Source organism: Fringilla coelebs, assembly GCF_963513975.1.
Source record: "Fringilla coelebs genome assembly, chromosome: 18".
NCBI lineage: Eukaryota > Metazoa > Chordata > Aves > Passeriformes > Fringillidae > Fringilla > Fringilla coelebs.
In genome coordinates, this window is record NC_140044.1 from 12,398,591 (window position 1) to 12,423,167 (window position 24,577).

Consider the following 24,577-nt stretch of genomic DNA (forward strand, 5'->3'; position numbering starts at 1 on the left):
CAAGCAGTGGTGGAGACCACAGAGATCAGTGCCAAGGTGGGAGCTGCAGGAGTCTCTGGACTCTTTTTGTCAGCAAATCCAGCCACAAAGTCAAAGCCCTGGGCAGGTGTCTCCATAGGCCCCAGGAACTGAGAGCAGAAGAACCAAGGAACTCCCAAGCAATCTGCTGGGTGATCCCCAGGCTGACCCAGAGCTTCCCATCTGAAATGAGCAGAGATTGGGCAAACCCAGCATTTTCAGTTGAGTTTTTGAGTCTGGGACACAGAGGTACCAGAGGTGAATTCTTGCTCATTCTTCACCAGGACCAGTTCAGTAATGCTGAGTGACTCCATGACCAGAGTCACTCAGAGAATGGCCAGAGAATTCAAATGGGATTCTCTGACACAAATGTACAGCCTGAAGAACAGCACAGCTCCAGGGATCAAGTCACACTCCAGGGGTAAATTACCCAGCAGAAGAATTGCTCAGCAGAAAGCAACAGGTCACCCATTTAATCAGATCCATCTGCTCATTGAACCTGATCCATCAGCTGCTGACAGGACACTGCAGGGTCTGTGGTGGGACAGAGGCATTGAGGACCAGCTGTTAAAGTTGTTTTATGGAAGAGCCAGCAGAGGGGAGAGATCCCACAGGAGCAGCCATGCTACAAACTCCATGCCCAACTCCAGCTTTGCACCGAGCTGTCAGAGCCAGAGCCACAGCGGGATGCACTCTCCTCCTGCAGCCCCAAAGCCCTAGCAGTGAGGGGCTGGAAGGGTCCAGGCAGTTACCCTGGCCTGGAAGGAGGTTTCAGCATCTTCTGGGCATCGAGGAAAGCCATGCACCAGAGAGGGATCAAAGCACCAACCCCAAACAAGGCTTCAAGAGAGGTCTGGCGGAGAGCAGGGTAACGATGGGGAGCATGGGAAAGGTCAGATCTGCTTTTAACAGTTCCACAGGTGTTACTGTCCTTCTTGGAGAGCAAGATCAGAGGTTTGGAAAGTGAATGGTGTGTGGTTTTCGTTGGAGGTTCAGGTTTGGATTTGTCACCCTCCCGTTCCCTTTGGAATCTTCAGTGGATTGTCCTGGGAATACTCTTGTGCCCTCCCATGGAGTGAGGAATAACTTCCACCCTATTGGATTTGTGGGGTGCCCTGATGAAGGCAGGAATGATGCATCTGACTCCATGTTCTCAGAAGGATAATTTATTACTTTATGATACTGTATTATATTAAAGAACACTATACTGTACTAAAGAATACAGAAAGGATACTTACTGAATGCTACAAAGATAATAATGAAAACTGGTGACTCTCTCCAGAGCCCTGACACAGCTTGGCCCTGACTGGCCAAAGAGTGAAAACAACTCCCAGCAGAACCCAATGGAACAATCACCTGTGGGTGAACAATCTCCAAACACATTCCACATGTGAGCACAACACAGGAGAAGCAAATGAGATCAGAATTGTTTTCCTTTTCTCTGAGGCTTCCCAGGAGAAAGGGAATTTTTCAGAGAATGTGAATGCCACACCACGCCATGAAGTCGAGGCAGTGGAGAACAGGAACCTCTCAGGATGCTTTAAGCAATGGCAATTCCTGCTTCACTGCAGGCTCTTCCACTGATTCTCCAAACGAATTCCTTCCCAGCGCTGTGTCTCCACCAGGATAAAGCAGGATCTCTCCTGAAATCATGCAAATAATTCCCACAGCCAGGGTCTTCCCTGGAGGCACCCTCAGGGATGTTGACCTCAAGACTTACAATCCAGACCAAAGTTTTATTCTGGAAGTGTAGCTTGGGTTAGTTGGTTTTAATGGTGGGAGAGACAGAATAAGTCTTGAAGGGCATACGGAATGGGATGCAAGGAGGAAAGAAGGATCTGGGAAGAAATAAGGATGACCTGTCCATGTTTCCTATTTGCCTTTCCAGTGGCTGTGGTAAGGATGTGTGGAGAGAAAGGGGAATGTGGCAGGGAGGACGTGCTTTGAGGCATCTTGTGCATAAGCCATAAGTTATGGTGATCTGAAGACATATCTTGCAGGAAAGTGTATAATAGTTACAAGAAAAACCCTGCAGACTTACGAGCAGAATAAAAACCAAATTTACACATTTAGGAGAAGAAAAAAAACCAGTTATGGAATCATAGAAAGAAGGGCAAGGAGAGACTTAAGAGGTCAACCAGACCATACTGATGCCTGAAGTCAGGATCATCTCTACTTAAGCCATTCCTGATGGATGTGTTCCTAATCTGTTCTTAAACCCTCAGTGGTGGAGATTACACATCTCCCCAGGCAATGTCTTCCCATGCTTAATTATCCTTACTGCTCCCAGAGTTTACCCAACATTTCCCTTGGTGCAATTTAAGCCTATTTTGGCTCTTTTCCTACATGCAGAGCATCACCCCATGCCTCCTTTGCTACATCACGGTGGCTCCTCTTGGTCTTTTCCCCCCAGCTTTCCTCCTGGACATCTTTCCTGCACTTCCCATCTCTCCTCTCCTGAAGTTCCACCTTTTTTATGAAGCAAAACGCCCCAAACCCCATCTGGGATTGCAGCAGAGACCCTCCCACTCGGGGTCAGTGCACCCCTCGATTTTTTGGGGGGGGAGTTTGAACCCTTCCCCTCGTTCCCCAGGCTTGGGAAGCAGGATTCCTGCTGGAGCAGGAGGGCTGGGATGCAGAGGTGGCAGAGAACAGCTCCGGCTGTCGCTCAGTGCCTGCGCGACATGGAGCCGCTCGTGGGCGTCAGCGGGGTTTGCAGTAATTGTCTTCTCTAATTAACTTGTTATCAAACAAGAACATTTCATTATGGTACAATTACTGGCTGCTTTGCTGAGACACAGAGGTGTCAGGATTACGATCCTGACATATGCTTCTTACAGCTCTGATTTTTTTTTTTGTTTTCATAATCACTAACCATTTTTATTTCCTCCCCTCATCCTTCCCTCCAACCCACCCACTCACTTAATGACTAATGAATCCTCCTGCTAATGAATAAGGAAAATAAATCAGTGGGCACGGCAGGTTAGGAAGAAAAACATGCAAAATGTTTTGAGGATCCTTAAATCTGATAAATTACTTCAAAATTAAAATCCCTGGGAGAAAATGGGATTTAATTAGAAAGTAACGTGGTTTTGTCAATGTTTAATTTAAAATTTTAAAGGTTATAAATGCTACACTAGAGCTGCCTTTACACAGAGGATTTGCGAGGAGCTTTGTTCAGATCCCACGTCAGCATGGTGATTCCCTGGGGACAGGCAGCTCAGTGTCCTTGATGGAGCCCTGTGTGGGGGCAGGACTGCAAAATTCCCAACAGGAGACCCTTAGGGATGGTTCTTTACAGTGAGGGTGGTGGCACAGGTCACCCAGAGCAGCTATGGCTGTCCCTGGATATCCCTGGAGGTGTCCAAGGCCAGGCTGGACAGGGCTTGGAGCACCCTGGGACAGTGGAAGGTGTCCCTGCCCATGGCAGGGGTGGATCAAAACTGTGCCTTCAACCCAAACCATTCTGGGATCCTATGATTAAAACCCAGATAATCCACCAGGCGTCTTCCAGAACTTCCAGTTCACCGGGGAAACATCAGAGAGCACAATCCCTGAGCTCACCCTTCTGGTGGCCAGGCTTGAGCCAGGGCTGGCCCAGGGGGCACAGAGGCTCCTGCCTGCAGCAATCCCCCCTCCCTTCAGCAGGATGAGCCGCTGGCTGCCCCTGCCCAGTCCTGCACCCAGCAGCACACCCCAATACCAGATCTCTAAAAGAGACAGGAACAGATGAAGAGAGGTGTAAAAAAAAAAAGAGTTTAGCAGGAAAAGCAAGTGATGAGGATGAAGACAGGCACAGACTTTATTGGTTATTTATTTATTTGCATTTAGTTTTAGGAAGTCTCATTTACCTGTCCTCTCACTGTCCAGAAATTGCAGGTTTTGCTCCAGGCAAGTCTTGCTATAATTAAATTTATCTCTGCATAGCTCTGAATACTTTGTTTTCCCACCATACTGGGGGATAAAAAGGTAAAACCACTCTTATTTTGCTGTTATAGAGGAAAAATAATTTAAAATGTTCTCCATAGGGCAGCATCCAGCTGTGGCCTCTCTTCAACAGGAATTGCTATTTCATTGTTGTGAGGGCATCAGGTACCACATTTGAGAGCATCCACCAGCTCTGCAGCTGAGCACAATAAATTCTGTGGTGCTGTGATGGGCACAAACCTGCTCCAGTGGAAGGTGTCCCTGCCCATGGCAGGGGGATGGAACTGGAGGAGCTTTAAGGTCCCTTCCAACTCAAACCACTCTTTGATTCTGTAATAAAAGATCTGGAGATTGTAGAGAAAGGTAATAGCTTTTATTAAGGGAACTGATACTGTTTGAAGAAATAGTTACTTTTCACAGGCAAACTCTTCTTCAGGCTGACATTTTGAAAAGTAATTTTGTTCTGAATGGAGCAAATGTAATATTTCCTGAATGCCATAAAGCCAAAGACAAACGTAGAGAAATGCTCCATTTCAGAAAATTGCCATCTGAGACCTCCAGTGTGTCGAGTCAAAACGTTTCATTGCAGGACTCACTGTGATTTAGCAATGAAAATAAGGCTTTCAATCCATTTTTAATAGAATTTATCTGTACTGATTTTAAACTCACATTCAGTTCAACTGCTGGAAGGTTACTCTCCCTTCAGAGGTCAGTCTTGGGAGGGAGTCTGCGATGGCCATGGAAATTTGCAGGGGGAATAAGTTAAATCATAGAATTGTGGGATTGTTTTGGTTGGAAAATACCTTCAGGATCATCCTGTCCAACTGTCAGCCCAACACTGCCATGGCCACATATTGCATTTGGGTTCCCCCCAGATGAAGGCAGGAATGGTGAATCTGACTCCATGTTCTCAGAAGGATAATTTATTACTTTATGATACTGTATTATATTAAAGAATACTGTACTGTACTGAAGAATACAGAAAGGATACTTACTGAATGCTACAGAGATAATAATGAAAACTGGTGACTCTCTCCAGAGCCCTGACACAGCCTGGCCCTGAGTGGCCAAAGAGTGAAAACAACTCACACAGAACCCAATGGAACAATCACCTGTGGGTGAACAATCTCCAAACACATTCCACATGTGAGCACAACACAGGAGAAGCAAATGAGATCAGAATTGTTTTCCTTTTCTCTGAGGCTCCTCAGCTTCCCAAGAGAAAAACCCTGGCTGAAGGGATTTTTCAGAGAATGTGAATGCCACAGCCAAAGGTCTTTTATACTCCTCCAGGAATGGTGGCTCCACCACCCCCCTGGCCAACCTGCTCCAAGGCTGGGCAACCCTTTCCATGGAGAAATTCTTCCCAGTATCCAACCTAAATCATCCTGAGCAGAGAATGTGCCCACCAGGCTTCAGCATTTCAGCTGCTGAAAGCTGTTGTTGGTTTTTAAAGCTGAATTAAATACATCCTAATCTGTTCTAATTGAAATCAACTTTCAGTGCATCACTTGAGGAAGGCTTTGGGTTTCCAGTGGAGAAGAGAGTTGGTGGGTATTTTTCCTGGGAGTTCCTGTCTTTATCCTGAAATATTTATTCAGTTTGCTTGTTTAATCTGTGTAATCCCATGGGGACTCACTGCTGGGGGCAGAGTGGATCACACCATTATTTATTGAAAGTCTTCACCTCCATGTGGAGAACCAGGATCCAGGCAGGATGGGGACCAGCACTGACATGATCAAGAGGCATCTCTCATTATGGGGAAAATGGAAAAATAAACCATAATTCACTCTTCCAAATCTTCTTTTATTCTTTTTTTTTCTTTTTTTTTTCTCTTTTTTTTTTTTTTTTTTTTTTTTTACTTAGGGAAGCAAACTCTCCTAGTACTTGCTGCTTCCCTGCAAGCTCCAGCTCACCAAGTCACAACACAAGGCAAAAATCTGTTTTTGTAAGATCAGAAAGCAGTTCCCAGCTGTCCAGACTGCAGGGAGGAGCTGGGGTTTAGAGCTCTAAAGGATTAATATTGGGAAAACCAAGAAAACAAATGGATAATTTAGGAATTCTGACTGTCTCACATGTTTTTAAGCTGGTCATCATCACAGAATCATAGAATGGATTGAGTTGGAAGGCACTTTAAAGAGAGTCCTGTCATTTAGGATTTGGGCTTTTGTCTTGCTCTCCCAAGATCCTGGATCACTCTTTACTCTGCTTCCTGTGGGGAAGGGAGTTCACTGTGTTCCCCTTATAAAACCAGACTGTATCTCTTACAAATACCTGTCTAAACACACAGACCACTCTGACCAGAGATCCCAGCATGGTCCAATCCAGGGGCTTCATTTTCTTGGTTTTGTATCGTTTCCTCTGCAGCAGAATTGAGTTTTTCATGCACACAGCCCCACTGAAGGGGATTCCCACTGAGCAGGTGGGGTGCAGCCAAGCCCAGCAGCCCCCCCCCGTTCTCTCTACTAATGAATTTCCATCCCTTGGTCCTTCCAGGCCTACAAGAGGAAAACAGAAGCTGCCAAGAAGGAGTACCTGAAAGCCCTGGCTGCGTACCGGGCCAGCCTCGTCTCCAAGGTACAGCCACGCTCACAGACAGGGCACAGCTCACAGGAGCCTCCAGGGAGGAGCACATTGATCAGAAATGCTGTGCAATTGTGATATCAGAGCTGATACCAGCATTAGCACCTTCCCAAGGGGCTGAAAGAGGGGCTCTGTGGTGGGAGCTGGGCTGCCATCTGCCTTTAGAGCCTGCAGTGAGCCCCCAATTTGGATGGGTTCAGCAGCTGGGAGGTTTCATCAGTGTCCCTGTGTGGGGTGAAGGGCTTCCTGCTGCTTGTCCCCACTGCTCCTTGCCTGCTTTCGGGGTGTGAGTGCAGCAAAGGGGTCAGGAGGACAAGGTGGCACCAGGGACTGGCCCAGGGGAGGGTGGCACTGGGCTCACTGGTACCAGCACGCTGCTGCACCCTGCTCCATGCACTTGGGCTGTCCCACCCACTCAGGACCCAAGGTGTTGCTTCTCCTATGCATGCTCAGCCTAGAGCAGATTTTTAGGGAGTTTTAGGGAGTTTATTGAGAGTTTTGTGGAGTTTATCAACTCCATCATTATGGTTGATGAGATGTGGGCACGTGGGTGCTTACCACACTGCAGCCAGGCCAAACCCAGCGAGCCCATTGCAGTGCCTAGCAGTGACATTTCAGGGCATTTCAGGTCAGGCAGGAGCTCCCAGTGCTGCAAGACCACCCTGGGGAGCAGTGATGGCCCAGCCTCCTCGATGTGGATGCCCATCCCAAGGGACCTCACTCCTCCAGAGAGGGGACACAGAATTTGCTGCCTGGGGAGCTCCCGTGGAGCTCAAAATCTTCCAGGCTCAGGGGTGATGCTGCTCTTGGGGAGTAGTGAGTGATCCCCCTTCGAAGCTGCTCCTTGGTACTACACCACATCCTCAGAGCCTAATCTTCACACTCAGCTGCCTTGGGAAATAAAGTGATCCCCCAAACCACCCCTCAGCTGCAGGATCCGTGTGCTGGTGGTGAGCTGGAAAGGCTCAGAGCCCCTGTGCAGACCAGGAGCTGCCAACTTCTCAACAGAATAGCAGCAAGGACAGAAAAATGGCAGGGGAAGGACTTGCTGAGGATTTAAAACTCTTGTTGTTTCCTCTGGCAGCCTCTGAGAGTCTTGTCTTGAACTGCCTCTCAGCAGTGTGGGGCAGCAGTCATGGAAGGCATGGAAGGCATGGAGGCATGTGCTCTATGGCTTTGGGTTTTCCCCAATTTCTCCAATTGCTCTTCTGCAAAACTTTGTTTTGAGCAAAGCAGCACAGTGTGGTCCTGGCTGCTGGGGGAGAAAGGATCAGGACTATCATCACAGGGCCCATCACAGGACAAAACCCTCATTGTCCAACCTAGAAAATTTCCCCTTGACCTTCTCTCCTTCCTGCCAAAATGATTGTCCTGTGCATTGTAGACCCACCAGGGCTGCAGGGATGCACAGGATGGTGAAAGCAGAGGGTTTATAGACCCACTTGTACTCTGTTGGAAGCAGGAGGGGTTTGTCAGCCACCCAGAGCAGTGCTGGGGAGCAGTTTGCCTCTGCACTGGTTTGATGCCTTGTGAGGGCTGCCCTACAGCAGAGGCTGGACAGAGCTAAAGAATAAAGCAGGGATTTATCAAAAGGCCTCCATGGATCCACCTTGGGCAGCACCAGAGCCCAGCCAGGGCTGCACCCAAGATGAACCAAAATGGCCCCAAAATGCCCGGCCGGGCACGGGGTCTCTCCCTGGGATCAGTTCTGCTCCATTTGCACCTTGCAGTTCATTGTCCCATCCCAGCTTTAGCCCCTGCAGTCCCACCCTGCTTGTTTTTCTCTCTCCAGCCCACGGGGTTTGTGCTCCTGGCCTGAGATTTGGGTCATTTGTCCTTGGTGCCCAGCTGGAGCAGGAATTGTTTTGTCTCCCTGCTCTGTGCACCAAGCTCACCATCCCCTCATATGAAGCCCAGACCCACAGAGTAAAGCAGAACAGAATCTGAAAATATAAAAGCTCAAACCTGAGGCATCAGGTTCCTTCCCCTGATGCTCCAGGCTCTGCCAAAGGCACAGTTGAGTTACTGGGGTTAATTTTCCAGCTATGGACGCTGCACCCAGGCTGTGGGCACCCAGCTGCTGCAGGGCTGGCAGTTCATGGGCCAGGTGGGAGAGGAGCAGGATCCATGGGGGGCTCACCTGCACTGGCGGATACCTCGGGATGCATATCAACATTTCCTCTTTCCCTTCCTCACCACCTCCCACTCTGTTTCCCCACAGAGCTCTGCCGACCAGGGGGAGACGAAAAGCGCCCAGAGCAACCCCCCTTCCAAGATGATCCCCCCCAAGCAGCCCATGTACCCCATGCCTCCTCAGGCATCCTCTCCCTACCCCGGCCTGGGCTCCTTCCTGTCCCCATCGGAGCTGCAGAGCTACCGTGGGCACCCCCACGCGGGGCTGTCCCGCACCCTGCCCTCCAAGCCCCTGCTGCCCAGCATCAGTGCCTCCCCCCCGCCCTCCTTCCAGATCAGCCCCCCGCTCCACCAGCAGCTGTCCTTGCACCACCCGCAGAGCTCGCTCCTGCCCCAGCCCCTCAGCATGCAGCAGGTCCCCCAGCAGCCCCTCCTGTCCCCCCCCATGGCACTACAGGTACAGCCCCCCATGAACGCCTCGCCGCCCGGCCAGCAGGTCAGTGCTCGGGGCTCCTTGGGCTGGGGGGTTGTTCCCCAAGGGAGGGGTGAGGGAGATGGGGAAGGGGTTCAGGGTGGAGAAAAGGAGGCTCAGGAGGGACTTTGTGTGTGAAAAACGCCCGTCGCTTGGTTTTTAAAATGTTAAAAGTTTAATGGTAATAAAATGGTTATAAAAGTAGTAATGCAATTAGAGTAATAATAATGTGGACAATTTGGGTTAGGACAATGTGAGACAATAGAAACAAAGAGTTAGGGAGAGTCCAGGTACCTTTTCTGGGCAGCACAAGCCCGAAAAAGGACCCACATTAACAGAGGATTAACCCTTAAAAGCAACAGCCTGTTGCATATTCATACACCTCATCCATGATGCATCAATTCCATTCACACACAGGATTCTGTCTGGGCAGTGTCAGCTTCGTCCCCTGAGTCCTGACAGCGTCTTCAGGGCTGAGGAGGCAGGAAGAAGTTCATTTCTTCTGATAATGGAGCAATAAATTCTCCTTCTCTGAAAGATTCAGGTGTCCTGTGGCTGCTGTCTCGCTGCGAGTCCTCTCTTTAGAAAAAATATCCCACATGCATAGTTTCTATTTTAACATTTTGTTATAACCTAAAACTATATTTAACACACTACTAAAAAAATTAATACAGCATAACTTTCTAACATAACACATATAATATTCATTTAAATATTTGCAAAAAGCCAATCATAAAATAGGCATTTTTCACATTGTGACTCCCTGACAGGAGGGGACAGCCCCAGGTCAGGCTCTGCTCGCAGGGAACAGGGACAGCACAAGAAGAAATGGCCTCAAGTTGTGCCAGAGAATGCTTAGACTGAAAATTAAACAAAATGTCTTTGTTGAAAGGGTTATCAGGCAGTGGAAGAGCTGCCCAGAGAAGTGGTGGAATCACCATTCCTGAAAACATTCAAAAAATGTGTAGATGTGGCACTTGGGGACAGGGTTTAGTGGTGGGGTGGCAGTGCTGGGTTAATAGCTGCCCTCAATGATCTTGGAGTCTTCTGCAGCCTAAATGATCCTGATTTCTCCAGCACAGGGCTTGGGCTTTAGCTCTGCACAGCCAAAGTGGCTTCTGTGATTTGGTGAGAGCGTTACAGGGGATCCTCACACTCACTCATTGGGGAAGGAGCTGCTGCTGAGGGCAGCGTTTTGTGAAACTTCATTCCACATAGTTTGTGAATAACATATTTTAAAAAATTTTAAATACCCCCCCATTGCCCTAATTTGGGTATTTTGGAAAAAAATCATGTTCTTTGCCAGGTAACTATCGTGAATCTGGTTTATACACATTGCCTAATGGATATAAATTTAATTAAACCCACCCCAAAAAATGGGGACAACTGATCAGCTTTCAGCTGGAGCAGCCCCTCTGTGTCCTTGCAGAATTGCCAGTGGTGGCAGCTCATGGGGACAGTATTGCTTGTGTGGCTGTCCCTTGTTCCTGAGCACTGGGGTGGGGAACTCAGCACTGCCCTGGACGCTGCTTTGGTGGCCAGACTGCAAAAAACCCAAAGCTCTTTGTGGCTGTGTGCCCTCCACAGCCATTGCCAGCCCCGAGGAGGGGGATCCTGACAAAAAGAGCAGGGAGAAGGGATGTGAAATGTGCTGCTGCATTGACACCATGTCTGGGCTCGGACCTCCCTCTGTCCCTGGGGCTCCTCCTGTGCTCTGAACTGACAGCTTTTGGGGACAATGCCTGTAAATGTGATGATGCCCTATCATTAAATCTGCACTTCTCCTGCTTTGTACGCCGCTGTAACCCTCCTTTTCCTCTCCACCCTGCAGGACTTCTCCCACATTTCGTCTGAGTTTCAGAACAGTGTTGGACCCCGTTCTCCTGGTGCATCAAACCCCCCAGGAAGCACTGAGTGGGACAACGACTACCCCAGCAGGGACTGTGGGGTCAACCACTGCAGGCCAGTAGACAAAGCAGCTCATTGCTCATGCACACCTGGGCTGTGGCAGTGACAGTGACCAACAGCTCACTGCCTGCCCTAAAATGTGTGGCAGGGAAGCTCAAGGCTCCCTCATCTCTGTAGGCTCACTGGAGTGATGCTATGGAAGCAGGTAGCTTAAAAATCATGGATAAATTCTTCATTGGATAGGAAAAGTTGTCCTTTTTTCCCCCCTTTTTTTTTTTTATTTATTTCCATTCCATGGGAGGGTTAGACACATTTCTTTCTGGAGCAATCCCCCAGCAGGGTTCCTGGAGGTTAGAAAGCAGCCATGTCCATAAGGGCAAGCCTCAATGTGGCCTTCCAGTGCTTAAAGAGTCTTACTAAAACATTGGAGAACAACTAATTGCAAAGGCAGGTAGTTATAGGACAAGGGGGAATGGCTTTAAACTGAAAGAGAAGACATTTAGATCATATGTGAGGAAGAAATTCTTCTCTATGAAGGAGGGTAGGCCCTGGCTCAGGGTGCCCAGAGCAGCTGTGGCTGCCCCTGGATCCGTGGAAGTGTCCAAGGACAGGCTGGAAAGGGCTTGGAGCACCGTGGGACAGTGGAAAATGTTCTTGTCCATGGCAGGGGATGGATTGAAACAGGCTTTAAGTCTCCTTCCAACCCAGACTACTCTGTGGTTCTATGATAAGCAATGTTCTTCAGTTCCTAATGCAATTGCTCTTATCACTGAGGCCACAAGCTCCCGTAATTGTCTCTACCAGCAGGACCCTTACCATTCCTGGGCTTGGTGTACAAATCCTCTATCCTCCCAAGAGCCACACAATGCTCCATCCCCCTGCACCATGCAGGAGAGCCCCACTGACATCTGCACACATCTCCTCCTTATGCCCTACAAGCTCTGGGATGAATGTGCCAGCGTGAAGGTCCCTTTAATGCTGCTTGAAATCCCCAGTAAATGAAAATATCAGGGTAGTCTTAAAGCTGGGGAGCAGGGAGTGTGTGGAAGGCATCTCCAACCTCTGCCTTGCCCCCTGCTCTTGGCTCAGCTCAAATGGTTTGGAGGCTCTGTTGTGCTCTCTAGAACATTCCTGGGGTTCTCTGTGGGAGCAGGCTGGATATGGTTGGGGGATTGATTTCCTTCAAGTGCTGGAACACAGTGCTTTCACCAGAAATAATAACCAGCTCCCAGGCTTGTCAGAGCACAGCTCTGTCTGTGCCAGCAGAGCACTCACAACTGCTGGGCTGGGCACAGAGTGTACAGACATTTATTTCTTCCAGGGCAATAAATAACTGCCTGATCCATTAGAATATCCCTGCTGTCTGCCTGCCCCAGGGGCTCAGGGACATGGAGAGCTCTGACCTTTGCATGCTCCTTCCTGAAGTCCCTGCAGACAGCCTGGAAGAGGGAATGTGGCCAGGACCTGATGGTAAAAGTCACTTCACATGTCATGGGCACAATGCTGAAGGTGCTTGGAGGGCTGTGGCACATGGATCCCAATTTCTGGTGCTGGGCAGACCCCAGGAATGAATTCCCCTAGAAATAAGCATCACTTCTAAGGGATCAGCTGGGAAAACATTTGATTCCCTCTGCAAATCCCACTGCCTTGGTCCCATGCAGGGCACTCCAGAGACAGGTGAAATGTTCCTATAGCTGTGGGGACTGAGTCTTCTGTTGCTAAAACAAGCTCTGTGACATCTGGCTGGAGTGCCACACTGTAAGCAGAGGGCCCATGCAATTCATGATCAAAGCTCATGCATTTCATGCCTTTGTCACAGCAGAAATATCAAATTTCATGGGTTTATCACAGCTTCCTGGGAAAAAAAGAAAAGAAGTCATTCTAAAACCAGACAGATTATGCAGAGACTTCCAGATAATTATTAGAGTAGATAATAGCAAGGAACTCAGCTGGATAGCGATCAGTCCTGCAGAAAGTGCTTAGTGCACTGAAAATGCCACAGTGTCTGCTGAGGAAGGAGCCATCTCCTGTGACCAAAGGCACAGCAGCTGCTGGCAGCCAGTGCCCAAAGCTGGATTGTTCTCGTTTATTGTAAAGCCTGGTGTGCCAGCAGTGCCCTCACCTCCTGCTCCTGCTGCCCTGGGATTTGCAGCCTCAGTGTCCCCTCTGCAGCAGCTGGAGCAGCCCCAGACAGCTGCAGCTCCTGTGCCTCAAGGCTGCTCACAAGCCAAGAGATGATCTGGATCTCCTCACCCAGGGCAAGGAAGGATGGGGCAAGGAGGGGGTGGCTTCCCACTACCAGGGCAGGGTTAGATGGGATTTTGGGAGGGAATTGTTCCCTGGCAGGGTGGGCAGCCCTGGCACAGGGTGCCCAGAGCAGCTGGGGCTGCCCCTGGATCCCTGGCAGTGCCCAAGGCCAGGCTGGATGTGGCTGGAAGGACCCCGGGATAGTGGAAGTGTCCATGGGAACGAGATGAGCTTTAAGGCCCATTCCCACCCAATCCACTCTAGGATTCCATGATCTTCCTGACTCTTCTCCTTTCTCCAGTTCCCTTTGTACTAATTTCCAAGTGACATTGAAAGTTGTCATTGGGCTCCTCCACAGCACCTTCCATTAGCTGGGTGGGTCCAAGCCTCAGCAGTTCTTGGGCACAGCAGTGATAAAGGGATGTTGTCCCCATGGGTTTGGTCCATCAGTGCTGCCCTAGGTATATCTGGGAAGTCTCTGCACCATGTAATGGCCCATTTCAACCTCAGAAGTGCATTCAGCTTAATTGCAAATAAAGCAGCACTGTGAGGAGCAAACCTGGCTGGAAAGAGAAGGGATTGTCCCTTGGTGGGATGTGACTCAGCTGCAGAGCCCCAGATTCCTGGAAGAGAGGATCATCCCAACCTCCCCAGCACACAGACAGCCCTGCTGGGTTATGAATCTTATTTCATGTCTAACCTTGATATTTCTTTGGCTTCCAACATCTGTTGGCTGGGGTAAAACCTCCCAAGCCTCGTTTTCTTTTGTGTTTGTCATCCAGATAACTTCTGAAAAACTGACAAGGTTGTCTTTCTCTCTGTCCTTCTCTATCTAATAAGGGAACTGCTGTAGGGATTATTGTTTCCCAGCCTGTGCTTGCTAGTTAAAATGCCATCAAATGACACTTCTTCCCTCATGCCCTGCAAATTCTGGGATCCTGTGAGCAGCCACTCCTTAATTCATAACTCAGCCATGCTGGAGAAAGAGTTTTAAATGTTCCTTACCTCCTGCTCTCCCTATTCTTAATGACTTTGTGCTTACTGACTTCCATCCAATTTTCCTGGCTCTTTCTGGGCTGAAGCCCAAGCTGTCCTAGATTGTGAGCAAAGACATGGGGAGCATTTCTCAGCTCCTGCTTGGTGTTTGACTATCACTTCCCACAAGTGACTGCAGCACACAATTTCAATGCTTTTTTGCCACCACGTCACAAACTCCTTTCCTAGTCCCCTGTCTCCCTCACCTGACAGCCTGATTCTGGCACTTGCTCTTTCCCAGGCACTGAATTCCTCTGTTCCACAGTGGTTTTCTCCAAGGGAGCTGCCTCACCTCCACCAGAGGTGCAGCTTGGTTTACAATCACATGCAAACCTTTCTTAATCCCTAATTCATTTTTAACTCCTCAAAGCACCTCCCTTGTTTTTTCTGCCTTGTTTTCAGATTACAAATCTCTCCAGAATCTCTCTTCTGATTACAAATCTCTCCACACCTTCTCCAGGGGTTGTGTCCTTTCCATCCTAGAACATTCTATGATTTACCTTTGTCTCCTCACACTTAGGTATTTTTGGGATAACACTGAACTGGATTCATCTTTCTATGAATTTCCTCTTGTTTTAAGGCATGGCTTAGGTTCTTTTTGTCATCCTTTAGCAAACTTTTCCCCCCCTTCCCACTCTGATTTAGGCTAAAAATGGGGCACTGTCCATTAAACCTTGTCCAGGCACAAAAACCCATGTCCAGCCACTAGATCCAGACATTTCACTAGATCCAGACATTTATAACCTCCCTAATTCCTTACAACAATGAACTGATCCTCTCCAAAGGGGGGAATTTTCTAAATCAGCAGCTAAATGAGCAAACACTATAAAAAGGCAAAGATAACCCATCACAACTGCACTTAGTTTGGATTCAATTATTTATGGTAATACTTTTTCATGAACTGGGAAATGCTCTGCAGCATGCTGTGTAAAATTAATGACGTTTTAGGAGTGGAATACCTCGCTGCTGCTCAGTGGCATTAAATCTTTTCTGAGTGCAGGAGGGAAGACTGTGCATTTTAAATGCAGATTATAAAATGTGGAGATTAGGAGAGGGTGGGCTCTTGACTCTGTCAGAAGACAGCTCTATCAACACCACCCCTGCTCTGCTGTCTGCCCCTTCCCTATTACTCCACTCACAAACACACCCACACCAGAACCTCCCAAGACTTTTAACTTGAACTTTTAACACTTTTTAAGGCCCAGATGTCTTTATGGAGCTGGTGATGTTTCCATTGTGTATGTGCAGGTGATAAACCCCATTGAAAGTCCTGAATCTCAGAGCAAAACCTCCACAGATCATCAGCCAGGGGAGAGGGACTTCAGCCACTTCTGTCTCTACTATGTCCCAAAAAATAAGAGTGTCTGGGCTCCATCTTTGGGCTCTCCTTATGTAGTGTGAGAATGAGCCCATTTGATCCAAAATTAGCTCTCTAAACCTCCTTGGCTCAGCCTCAGGGGTGGTGAAGCAGGGGATGGTGGCCCTGGGGCTGATCCCAGGCAGAGCATTCCAACATCCTGCTGGTGGGATCCACAGGGACCCCCAGAGCTGGCTCTGCCCTGCAGCCCCACCAAGCCAGAGGAAGAATCTGATGTTGTAGCCCTTATAGGTGAAACTCAGGAAGAAATAAAATTGCATCCAATTCTCAGGGGAACCTTCTCACTCTCCACAACTACAGCCTGAAATTTAGGCTTGGAGTTAGGGTTACCCCCTAGGGTTAGGGCTAGGTCAGGGCTACCCCCTGACAGAGGGTGTAGCCAGGTGAGGGTTGGGCTCTTCTCCCAGGTAACAAGGGACAGACAAGATGAAACAGCCTCAAGTTGCACCAGGGTATTGGGTACCCTCATTAGATTGGGTATTTGTAAAAAAATCTGCAGGGCAGGGGTGGTCAAGCATTGGAAGAGCTGCCCAGAGCAGTGGTGAAGACCATCCCTGGGGGGGCTTTAAAAGCCAGGTGGATGTGACACTTGGGGACATGGTTTGGCAGTGTGGTTGGACTTGATCTTAGAGGGGTTTTCCAACCTGAATGATCCTGCTGTGATCCCTCTGTGTGCAGCCCACCCTGTGTTTTGTGCCCTTGATGCTTTTTTTAACCTGTACATGAAACAACACTCACATTTGAGATGATAATAGTATAGGAGGTGATATGAAAGCTGGTCTTTGTTGGAAGCCTTCAGGGGCAGTCATGGAAAAATGTCCAGAAAAGCCCACCCCCATGGGAATGCAGGCAGTTTTATACTTTTGGTAAATTAGCATCATTGACAAGAAGCACCAATTAGGAGCACAAGTGGTGATGCAATTCCCACCCATGGGTCAATCCCCTTCTAATCCTCCCCCTCCCTCTCACAGGACTGGTGCTTTTTTGATGAAAATGTGTCTGAAGAGCTGCTTTTCCACCTTGGTTGCCAGGGAGAACCAAGATAGGACAGGAATATGTTTTGTCTTTCTACCTAGGGAAAGGGCATGGAAAACTACAGGGAAAACTAGCCACTAACACAACAGGTTACAAATATATGTGTAAAGAATACAGAGAACATATTGATGCCTTGGAAAGGCTACCTAGAACAGAGGCTAGACAGAGTTAAAAGAACAAAGTAGGTATTTATTGAAGGCCTTCAAAGGATACACCTTGGGCAGTGTAAAAGCCTAGCAGAGGGTAGACCCAAGAGAGATAAAAGTCACAAGTTTTTCAGATATAATTTTGGTCTATTTGCATATCAAGGGTTAATTGTCCAATTACAGCTTCAGGTAATGAAGTCACATTCCCCCAGTCTGCTCCTCCCCAATTCACTTTAGCTTGTACCTTTGGGCTGCAATGATGCCCTTGGTTCCCATCTGGAAAAGGATGATTCTGTCTGACCACAAGGTGAAGAGCTTACTGACACTGCATGGAGTTCAGAGTTACACACTAATGCAGGGTCTGGAAAATGTAAAAGCTAAAAACTTCAGGCATCAGGGAGAGCATCCTCTGCTCCTCAGTGCCTGAGCTGGGCACAGCATCCTCTGCTCCTCAGTGCCTGGACTGAGGATGATGCCTTGGTGTGGCTACCTAGAGGCTAGACAGAGTTAAATAATCAAGTAGGTATTTATTAAAGGCCTTCAAAGGATACACCTTGGGCAGTGCAAGAGCCTGGCAGAGGCTACACCCAAGAGAGATAAAAGTCACAAGTTTTTCAGATATAATTTTGGTCTATTTGCATATCAGGGGTTAATTGTCCAATTACAGCTCCAGGTAATGAAGTCACATTCCCCCAGTTTGCTCCTCCCCAATTCACTTTAGTTTGTCCCTTTTGGGCACGAGGCTGCAATGATGCCCTTGGTTCCCATCTGGAAAAGGATTGTTCTGTCTGACCACAATGTGAAGGGAGCTTACTGACACTCTGCATGCAGTTCAGAGTTATACACTAATGCAGGATCTGGAAAATATAAAAGTTAAAAACTTCAGGCATCAATATGAAAGAAAAAAGGTAAAAATGAAAAGGGCATCCCCCTGAAAGCCACGGCGTGGCACAAACCGCGTGCCAGCTGTGCCAGCTGTGCCAGCCCCTTCCCTGCTGTCTCACTGCCTCTGCTTTCTCTTACAGCATGCTGCCAAGGGACAAGGCACTCTACCTCACCTAAGGCTCAGCACCCTTTGGGAGGAGGCTCAGAAGAAGGACACTTGAGAGGGTCAATGCTCCAGCCCCCGCGGGAGGCACGAGCGGGTCGGACGGGCGGCGCGGCTGCCACCGCACCTCGGCGCTGGCTTCGTTTCCAGGCTCTAAGAGCAGTTTTCTTTTTTTTTTTTTTTTCCTTTTCTTTTTGAACTCTAAAAAAAAAAAATTAAGTCTACTTTCTGTGGAAGTTTTCCCCCCCCCACCCCCCCCCCAAAAAATACCCCACCTCGTAAATCGCAAAGAACAAAAAAATCAATAAAGAGAGAAAATTCAAATAAAAATAATAAAATAAGTGCAAAACCAACAAAAAAAATAATGAAGTTAAACTAAGGACACCGTTTTTCTGCTTGCCATCAGCTTAGCTATGGACTATTTTCCTAGTGAACTGCTTTTAGATGCAGCATAAACCCAGGTCTGGTGTCCTGCAGCATTAGGCCAGCTCAGTAGGAGGATGCACTCTTTTGACTTGCTAACAGCACTAAACTTTGTGCAAGAAAATGTGAAGTTTGTGTGAATATTGTACATGCAAAGGCCTTGGAGGGTCTGGCAAAAAAAAATTACAAAAATAAATAAAAACTATTGCTAGGTAGGTGGGGGAGAGAGCAGAAGGCAAACTATGAGAGGACAAATGTGAAAGAGATCATGAAAATATAATTTGTTGGATAGTTGTAAGTAGTTTACTAAGTGTTTTAGAGCTGTGCTAAAGACATCTTTAAGATTTTTTTGTGAAAGAAATTAGTAGTTTACTTTATAGTAAAAGCATTTTATATTAATTGTAGCACATTTTTTAGTTATACATAGAAGGGAGATGTGTATAAAAAAACAACAAAAAAAGCCTGCCAAACTTGTTTCTATTATTTGTACAGCAAGAAATGGACAATTTATATCCATGTTGTATGGCATTATTATTTTTTTCCGGCCATATGTCCATCTATTTAAAAAATTGCTGACAATGATTTTTGTCTATTTATGAAAAATTAGAGAGCATAATTACAGTTTCTCATAAGGTGCATTTTCGGGGTTTTTTTTTATTTTTTATTTTGTTTGAGGGCGCTGCTTTGGCAGCACCTGGCACATTCGGTTCACAATGCTTATCTTACCTTTCTTTATAATAAAACGTATGAAAAGTAGAGCTGAAGCAGTCTCTCCTTTTTCTGGGGGACATCCTGGATGTGGCCAGCTTTCCAACCCTCTCTCCTCTCCCACCACATCCTCACCTGCCCCATCCTCTTCTCACTCTGCAGTATCAAAGTAATTAATTTCATATTAAGATATGCAATGATTAAAATAAGGAGGGAAAATAGAATATTATGAAAACCTTCCTGGAGTTATCATGGCAAGGAGACAGGATTTCCTCCAGGGAGAGCTTCTGAGATTTATTCTTTGTGTGTGTGGCAGGTCAGTGGCCCTGAGACACTGAAATCACAGGGAGGAGGTTTCCAGCCTGGGGAGAAGGGATCATCACTGGGGGTTTTGGTGCCACCAGGTGCCTGTGGTTTGTCCCCACTGAAGGAAGGTGCCACCCATGATGTCCATCCCAGCTCTGTCACCTTTGGGTCACCGTGGCCGTGGGTTTGGAGCCCTTTGGGGGCTGAGGAGGTTTGTGGGGCAGCACCCCAGGGAGCCACTGAAAGGTGACCTTGCCAATTTAGGGGCAACTGTGCCAAGCAATAACCACATTTTGACAGCTTTCTGGCCCCCTCCCTACCTTTCTGCAGGGCTGCCTCTGCTTCTGTCCAAGGGCTGCTCTGGGGCACCACGGAGGGCACAGTGACCCATCTCCAGCCCTGGGCGTGTGGAGCCATCTGGGCAATGGAGGGCAGTTGGCTATTAGAGAGCCCAGAGCATTAATGAGAAATTGTAGGGCTTTCCAAAGCACTTTAATCCCTACTAATCTCTAAATTTGCATGATGGCAGCTGTGCTTAAATGGTATTCCAGCTGTTGGCTAATTGTCATGGAGCTGGAAGCAACGGGAGCTGAGCCTGCCATCCACCATCACAGAGACAGAGACAGAGACAGAGACAGAGACAGAGACAGAGACAGAGACAGAGACAGAGACAGAGACAGAGACAGAGGGGTTTGGGTTGAAGGGACATTAAAGCCCATCCCATCCCACCCCCTGCCATGGGCAGGATACCTTCCACTGTTCCAGGGTGCTTCAACCTGGCCTTGGGCACTTCCAGGGATCCAGGGGCAGCCCACCCTCACAAGGAAAAAATCCTTCCCAGTATCCAACCTAAATTTCTTCTCTTTCAGTTTAAATCTGTTCCCACTTGTTCTGTCACTCTCTGCCTTTCCAGCTAGCTGTTCTCCATTTTTACCTGCCTCTTCAAGTGCTGGAAGGACACATCCAGTTCAATAAAGGGGTTCAGCCCAGCCTGGAGGGTCAGGACCTGGGGCCCCAGGCAGGCAGGGCTGGTGGGGCTGGGGGAGCTTCCCCCTGCTCTGAACCCTTGCTCTGTTATTAACAGCACTGGAAAATTCAGTACCCAGGTCTCAGGAAGCCTCAGGGCAGGGTGAGCTCTCCCTAAACCCTGCCTGTGTGCCTAACCCCCTTTAAAAACCTTTAAATTCCAGGCAGATAACCCAAATCTCTCTCCCTACAAAGCAAATCCCTTGCTTTTGAACACGGGGAAGAATTTATTGCTTTCCTTGTTGCAGTAATTTTTTTCCATATTTGAAGAAGGATATTGGCTCCCCTTCACCTCCTCTCCAGCTGCCCCAAAGGCAGAGCTGGTGTTCTGGGGCAGGATGAGTGTGGAGCTCCCAGTCCCAGTCCAAGAGCACTGGCTGGCTCCTCAGAAGGCTCTGGGGCAGCTTTGGGGCAGGGTTGGCAGGGCAGGGGCAGGACCAAGGCAGGCATTCCCTGACTTTGGGCTAATGATGGACAGGGATGTGAAGAGGCAGGAGCAGGGAGAGCCCTGACTAATTGACTTTGGTTGATCAACACGTCATTAGCAGTGCTGTGGGGTGTAATAAGGGGTTTAACACAGCTCAGCAGCAGCATCTCGGTGCTGTTAACCCTTTGAGCACTGCCCCAGGGGGTTCCCACAGAAATGGGGAATATCCAACAACATCCCACTGCCCCACCAGGACACAAGCAGTGTGTGAGAAGGGTCTGCTCCCCACCTGGGGATCCTCCTGTGGCACCACCCCGAGCTGTGGGGCCACCAACACCCCGGCAGGGCTGGGAGGACCCTTTGTTACATCTGTGTTATCATTGCTGAGGCGATGGCAGGGAAGGGAAAACAGCAATACTGAGAGAAGGATCAAAGGAAAGGACAAAGCCCAGGTAGGTCCCTGACAGCTGCAGCATGTGCTGGGAGCAGGAGCCTTGTGCCAGCCTTGGTGAGGTCCTGGTCCCCACCCAGGGCAGAGCTGAACCTTGGCAAGTGTCCCTGTTCCCAAAAGTGCTGGAGTCTGGATGCAGAGCGAGTCCACGGTGCAGGATGTGAGCTGCAGCCCTGGGAGCTGGCTCTGGGCACCAGGACCCTCAGCCAGGCACAGGCTGGATGTCAGAGCCAGCACAGCACCTCCAGCCCCTCCTCCTCCTCCTGTGCCTCTCCAAGGTGGGGCACCAGAACATCCACACTGCCACCGTGGCATGGCCCAGCCCACAGAGCAAGTGTGGGATCACAGAATCACTGAGTGGTTTGGGCTGGGAGGGACTTTACAGCTCATCTCCTTTCCCCCCTGCCATGGCAGGGACACCTTCCACCATCCCAGGCTGCTCCCAGACCTGTCCAGCCTGGCCTTGGGCACTGCCAGGGATCCAGGGGCAGCCCCAGCTGCTCTGGGCACCCTGTGCCAAGGCCTGCCCACCCTGACAGGGAAGGATTTCTTCCTAACATATAATCTAAATTTCCCCTCTTTCAGTTTGATCCCATTCCCCTTGTCCTGTCACTGCAGTTCCTGAGGAAGAGTCGCTCTCCCCTTCCCCTTCCTCTTCTTCACACTCTGGGAAGGTGCTGGGAGGTCTCCACACAACCTTCCCTTCTCCAGCCCCAACAGCCCCAGCTCTCCCAGCCTCTCTCCACAGGGGAACTGCTCCAGTGCCCCCAGCAACTCCATGGTCTCCTCTGGACGTGCTCAAACAGTTCCATGTCCTCCTTATCCAGGCACAGGAGCTGCACCCAGTGCTCCAGCTGGGCTCTGTGCTGCATGGAACCAGGGCTGGGATGGGAACCTCCTCAGCAGGACCAGCTGTGCTTCTGCCCTCTGCCCACTGCTGTGTCCAGGGGCTGGAAGGGCTCTGCCCAGCAAGCAAACAGGACAAGAGGCACCTTTGCCATCCTTCTGCAGACTGGAGACCCCAAAAAGGAGCCTGTGTCTCACAGAGATGAAGCATGGGCAGTTTGCTTTCACTCCACGTGCTCCACCCTGCAGCAGGAGGTTTGTGAGTCTGAGTCCCAAAAGCTCAGCATCCCCCCTCATCATCATCATCATCATCATCATCATCATCATCATCATCATCATCAGAGAGTGCAGGCAAAACACGAGGAGTGCAAAATTCCCAGTTTGAGTGATGATTTTTAAAGATGAAGAGAGGAATAACAATTGCTCTGGATGAAATACTCTGCTGGCCAGGAGGGTAATTGAGAGTCAGAGTTGAGATCAGATGTTTTATCACTGTCTCCTCAACTCTTCTTGACTTTCAACTGCAATTTGAAAAATCAGCACAATACCTGGCATGGTAATTGCTGGACATTTTATTCCTAGTGGGGTTATTTTATTACAGCTTCAAGCACATTAGAGAACTTTCTGTTGCTCTGCCATTATTATTGTGGGGACAGAGGTCAGATAAAGCAGGGCTTAGGAGGTGGTGTTTGTGCAGATGAGAGTGGTGAGCTCATTTCAGGTGTTTGTGCAGCTGAGTGCCTTCAGCAGAGCTCAGCCTCCCCCTCTCCACCTCCAGGGCTCCTGCCCCCACCCTGCCTTGCTCTTCTCCCTGTGTCCACGCTCCCATTGTGGCTCTGAGGCACCAAAATCTGGGAACACTCAGGAAGCCTCACCCAGAGACAGCAGCGAGGACTGGGAGAGGCTGCAGTGCTCTCCCTCCCCATGGCCTTCAAGGCCAGCCAGGTGGGACCTGCAGCTGCCTAAAGTCAGTGCCAGCACTCAGTCACAGAGGCAAAATGCAATTCCTCAGCCTGTGATCCCATTAAAATTTTATGATGAATGAAGCCTCGTGTACTGCGAGTCTGTGGGAGAGAGTAACACTTGCACTGCTCTTCAGTGTGTAATTAATGCACGTTTCATTGCTTCCCTGATGAATTTTTGGTCACAGGAGGTGGGCATGGCTATAAAATTACACTTATTTTTGATGGGATGCAGACCAGAGGTCAGTGCCTTGTGCAAAGCCAGGAGAGCCATGCGTGCTCTGGGCCGTCCATCTCCCTCAGAGCTGCTGCTTGTGGAGGGAAGGCAGATGGAAAATGTGGATCTATCTGTCCTAGAGGGTCTGCTGCAGTCTGGTGTGACTCCAACCTCCTCTTACACCCCCTGTCCCACGGCTGAGCATCCCTGTCCACATTGCCATCAGGACACCCTTCAGCTGAGCAGCTGTTCCACTACCAGGTTCCTTCAGCTCCTGAGCCCTTCCCGTGGCTCCTGGCAAAGGGGGAAATTAAAATTGCCACCTGTTAGTAATGAACGAGCTAGAAATCCTGCTGGTCTCTGAGAAAATCCCAGGCAAAACCAGCAATTCCCCTCTGGATTCCCTCCTGGTCACCCACAGGCTGGTCATAGCTCACTGAGGGCACGTCTGGGGATGTGGCTCCTGCTCCCTGCCTTGGTTTGAACAGACAGGTGTCTGCTGAGGAAGGCAGGAGCCTCCCCTGAAATGGAAAATGCAAAACCCCTCCCTCTGAATTATTGTAATTTTGGAATTAAGGGGTTCTCAGGCAAAGATATGGGAGTAGGAATAACAGCTCTTTAATAGGAAAATTTAAAATACAAATGCAATAGTACAAACCAGCCCTGCCAGAGTCAGGCAGGCGCTGTCCCCTGTGTGTCAGGGTGGGGGCACAGCCCCATCCCAGGGGGGCTCAGCCCTCCTGCAGTGCCAGCTGTGGCTCTGCTGCAGCAGGATCCTGCACAAGGGGGGAGTTTTCCTCTGCAGCTCCAGGGCTGCTGGAGATGGGCCTGCTCTCCCTCTGGGAATGCAGGGCAGGAGAAAGCTGCTCCTCTGGGAATGCAGGGGGCAAAGGCTGCTGTGCTGTTCCAGGGCAGATTGGATCCAGGTAGGAATGCTTGGCTCCTGCCCTGGGCGCAGCATCTCCCCATGGGATGATGGAATTGGATCAGCCCTGCAGGGACACTCAGTGGCCATGGACAGCAGAGATCTGCTGGAGGGAGGATGGGCTGTGGGAGAGATAAAGAAAACTGCCCCATGGACAGCAGAGAACTGCCCAGCTCTGACAGGTGGGGACAGAACACACACCTCAGCCACATCTTGCATTTCCAGCCCAAGACAACCCCTGATTTAATCCCTCCATCCCTGATTTAATCCTGCAGCTCAGCCCATGGGGAGCAGCAGGACCATTGGATGGAGAGAGCCACCTGGGCCCCCTCAACTGCAGCCAGCTTCATCCAGCA

The 24,577-nt window shown here is 49.2% G+C and overlaps 1 protein-coding gene across 1 annotated transcript in view; it reads left to right on the plus strand.

Annotated features, from left to right (window-relative positions):
- TOX2 (TOX high mobility group box family member 2) overlaps positions 1–19,081 on the plus strand; it is a gene marked incomplete at its 5' end in the record, with an annotated part of 168,446 nt that extends 149,365 nt beyond the window's left edge. The window contains 4 exons of the mRNA XM_084217682.1: positions 6,442–6,522; positions 8,750–9,157; positions 10,965–11,095; positions 17,908–19,081. Of these exons, the coding sequence (XP_084073808.1) occupies positions 6,442–6,522; positions 8,750–9,157; positions 10,965–11,095; positions 17,908–17,944 (657 nt within the window). The 3' untranslated portion in view covers positions 17,945–19,081. The remainder of the gene's footprint in view (positions 1–6,441; positions 6,523–8,749; positions 9,158–10,964; positions 11,096–17,907) is intronic.
- Positions 19,082–24,577: the final 5,496 nt, after the last annotated feature.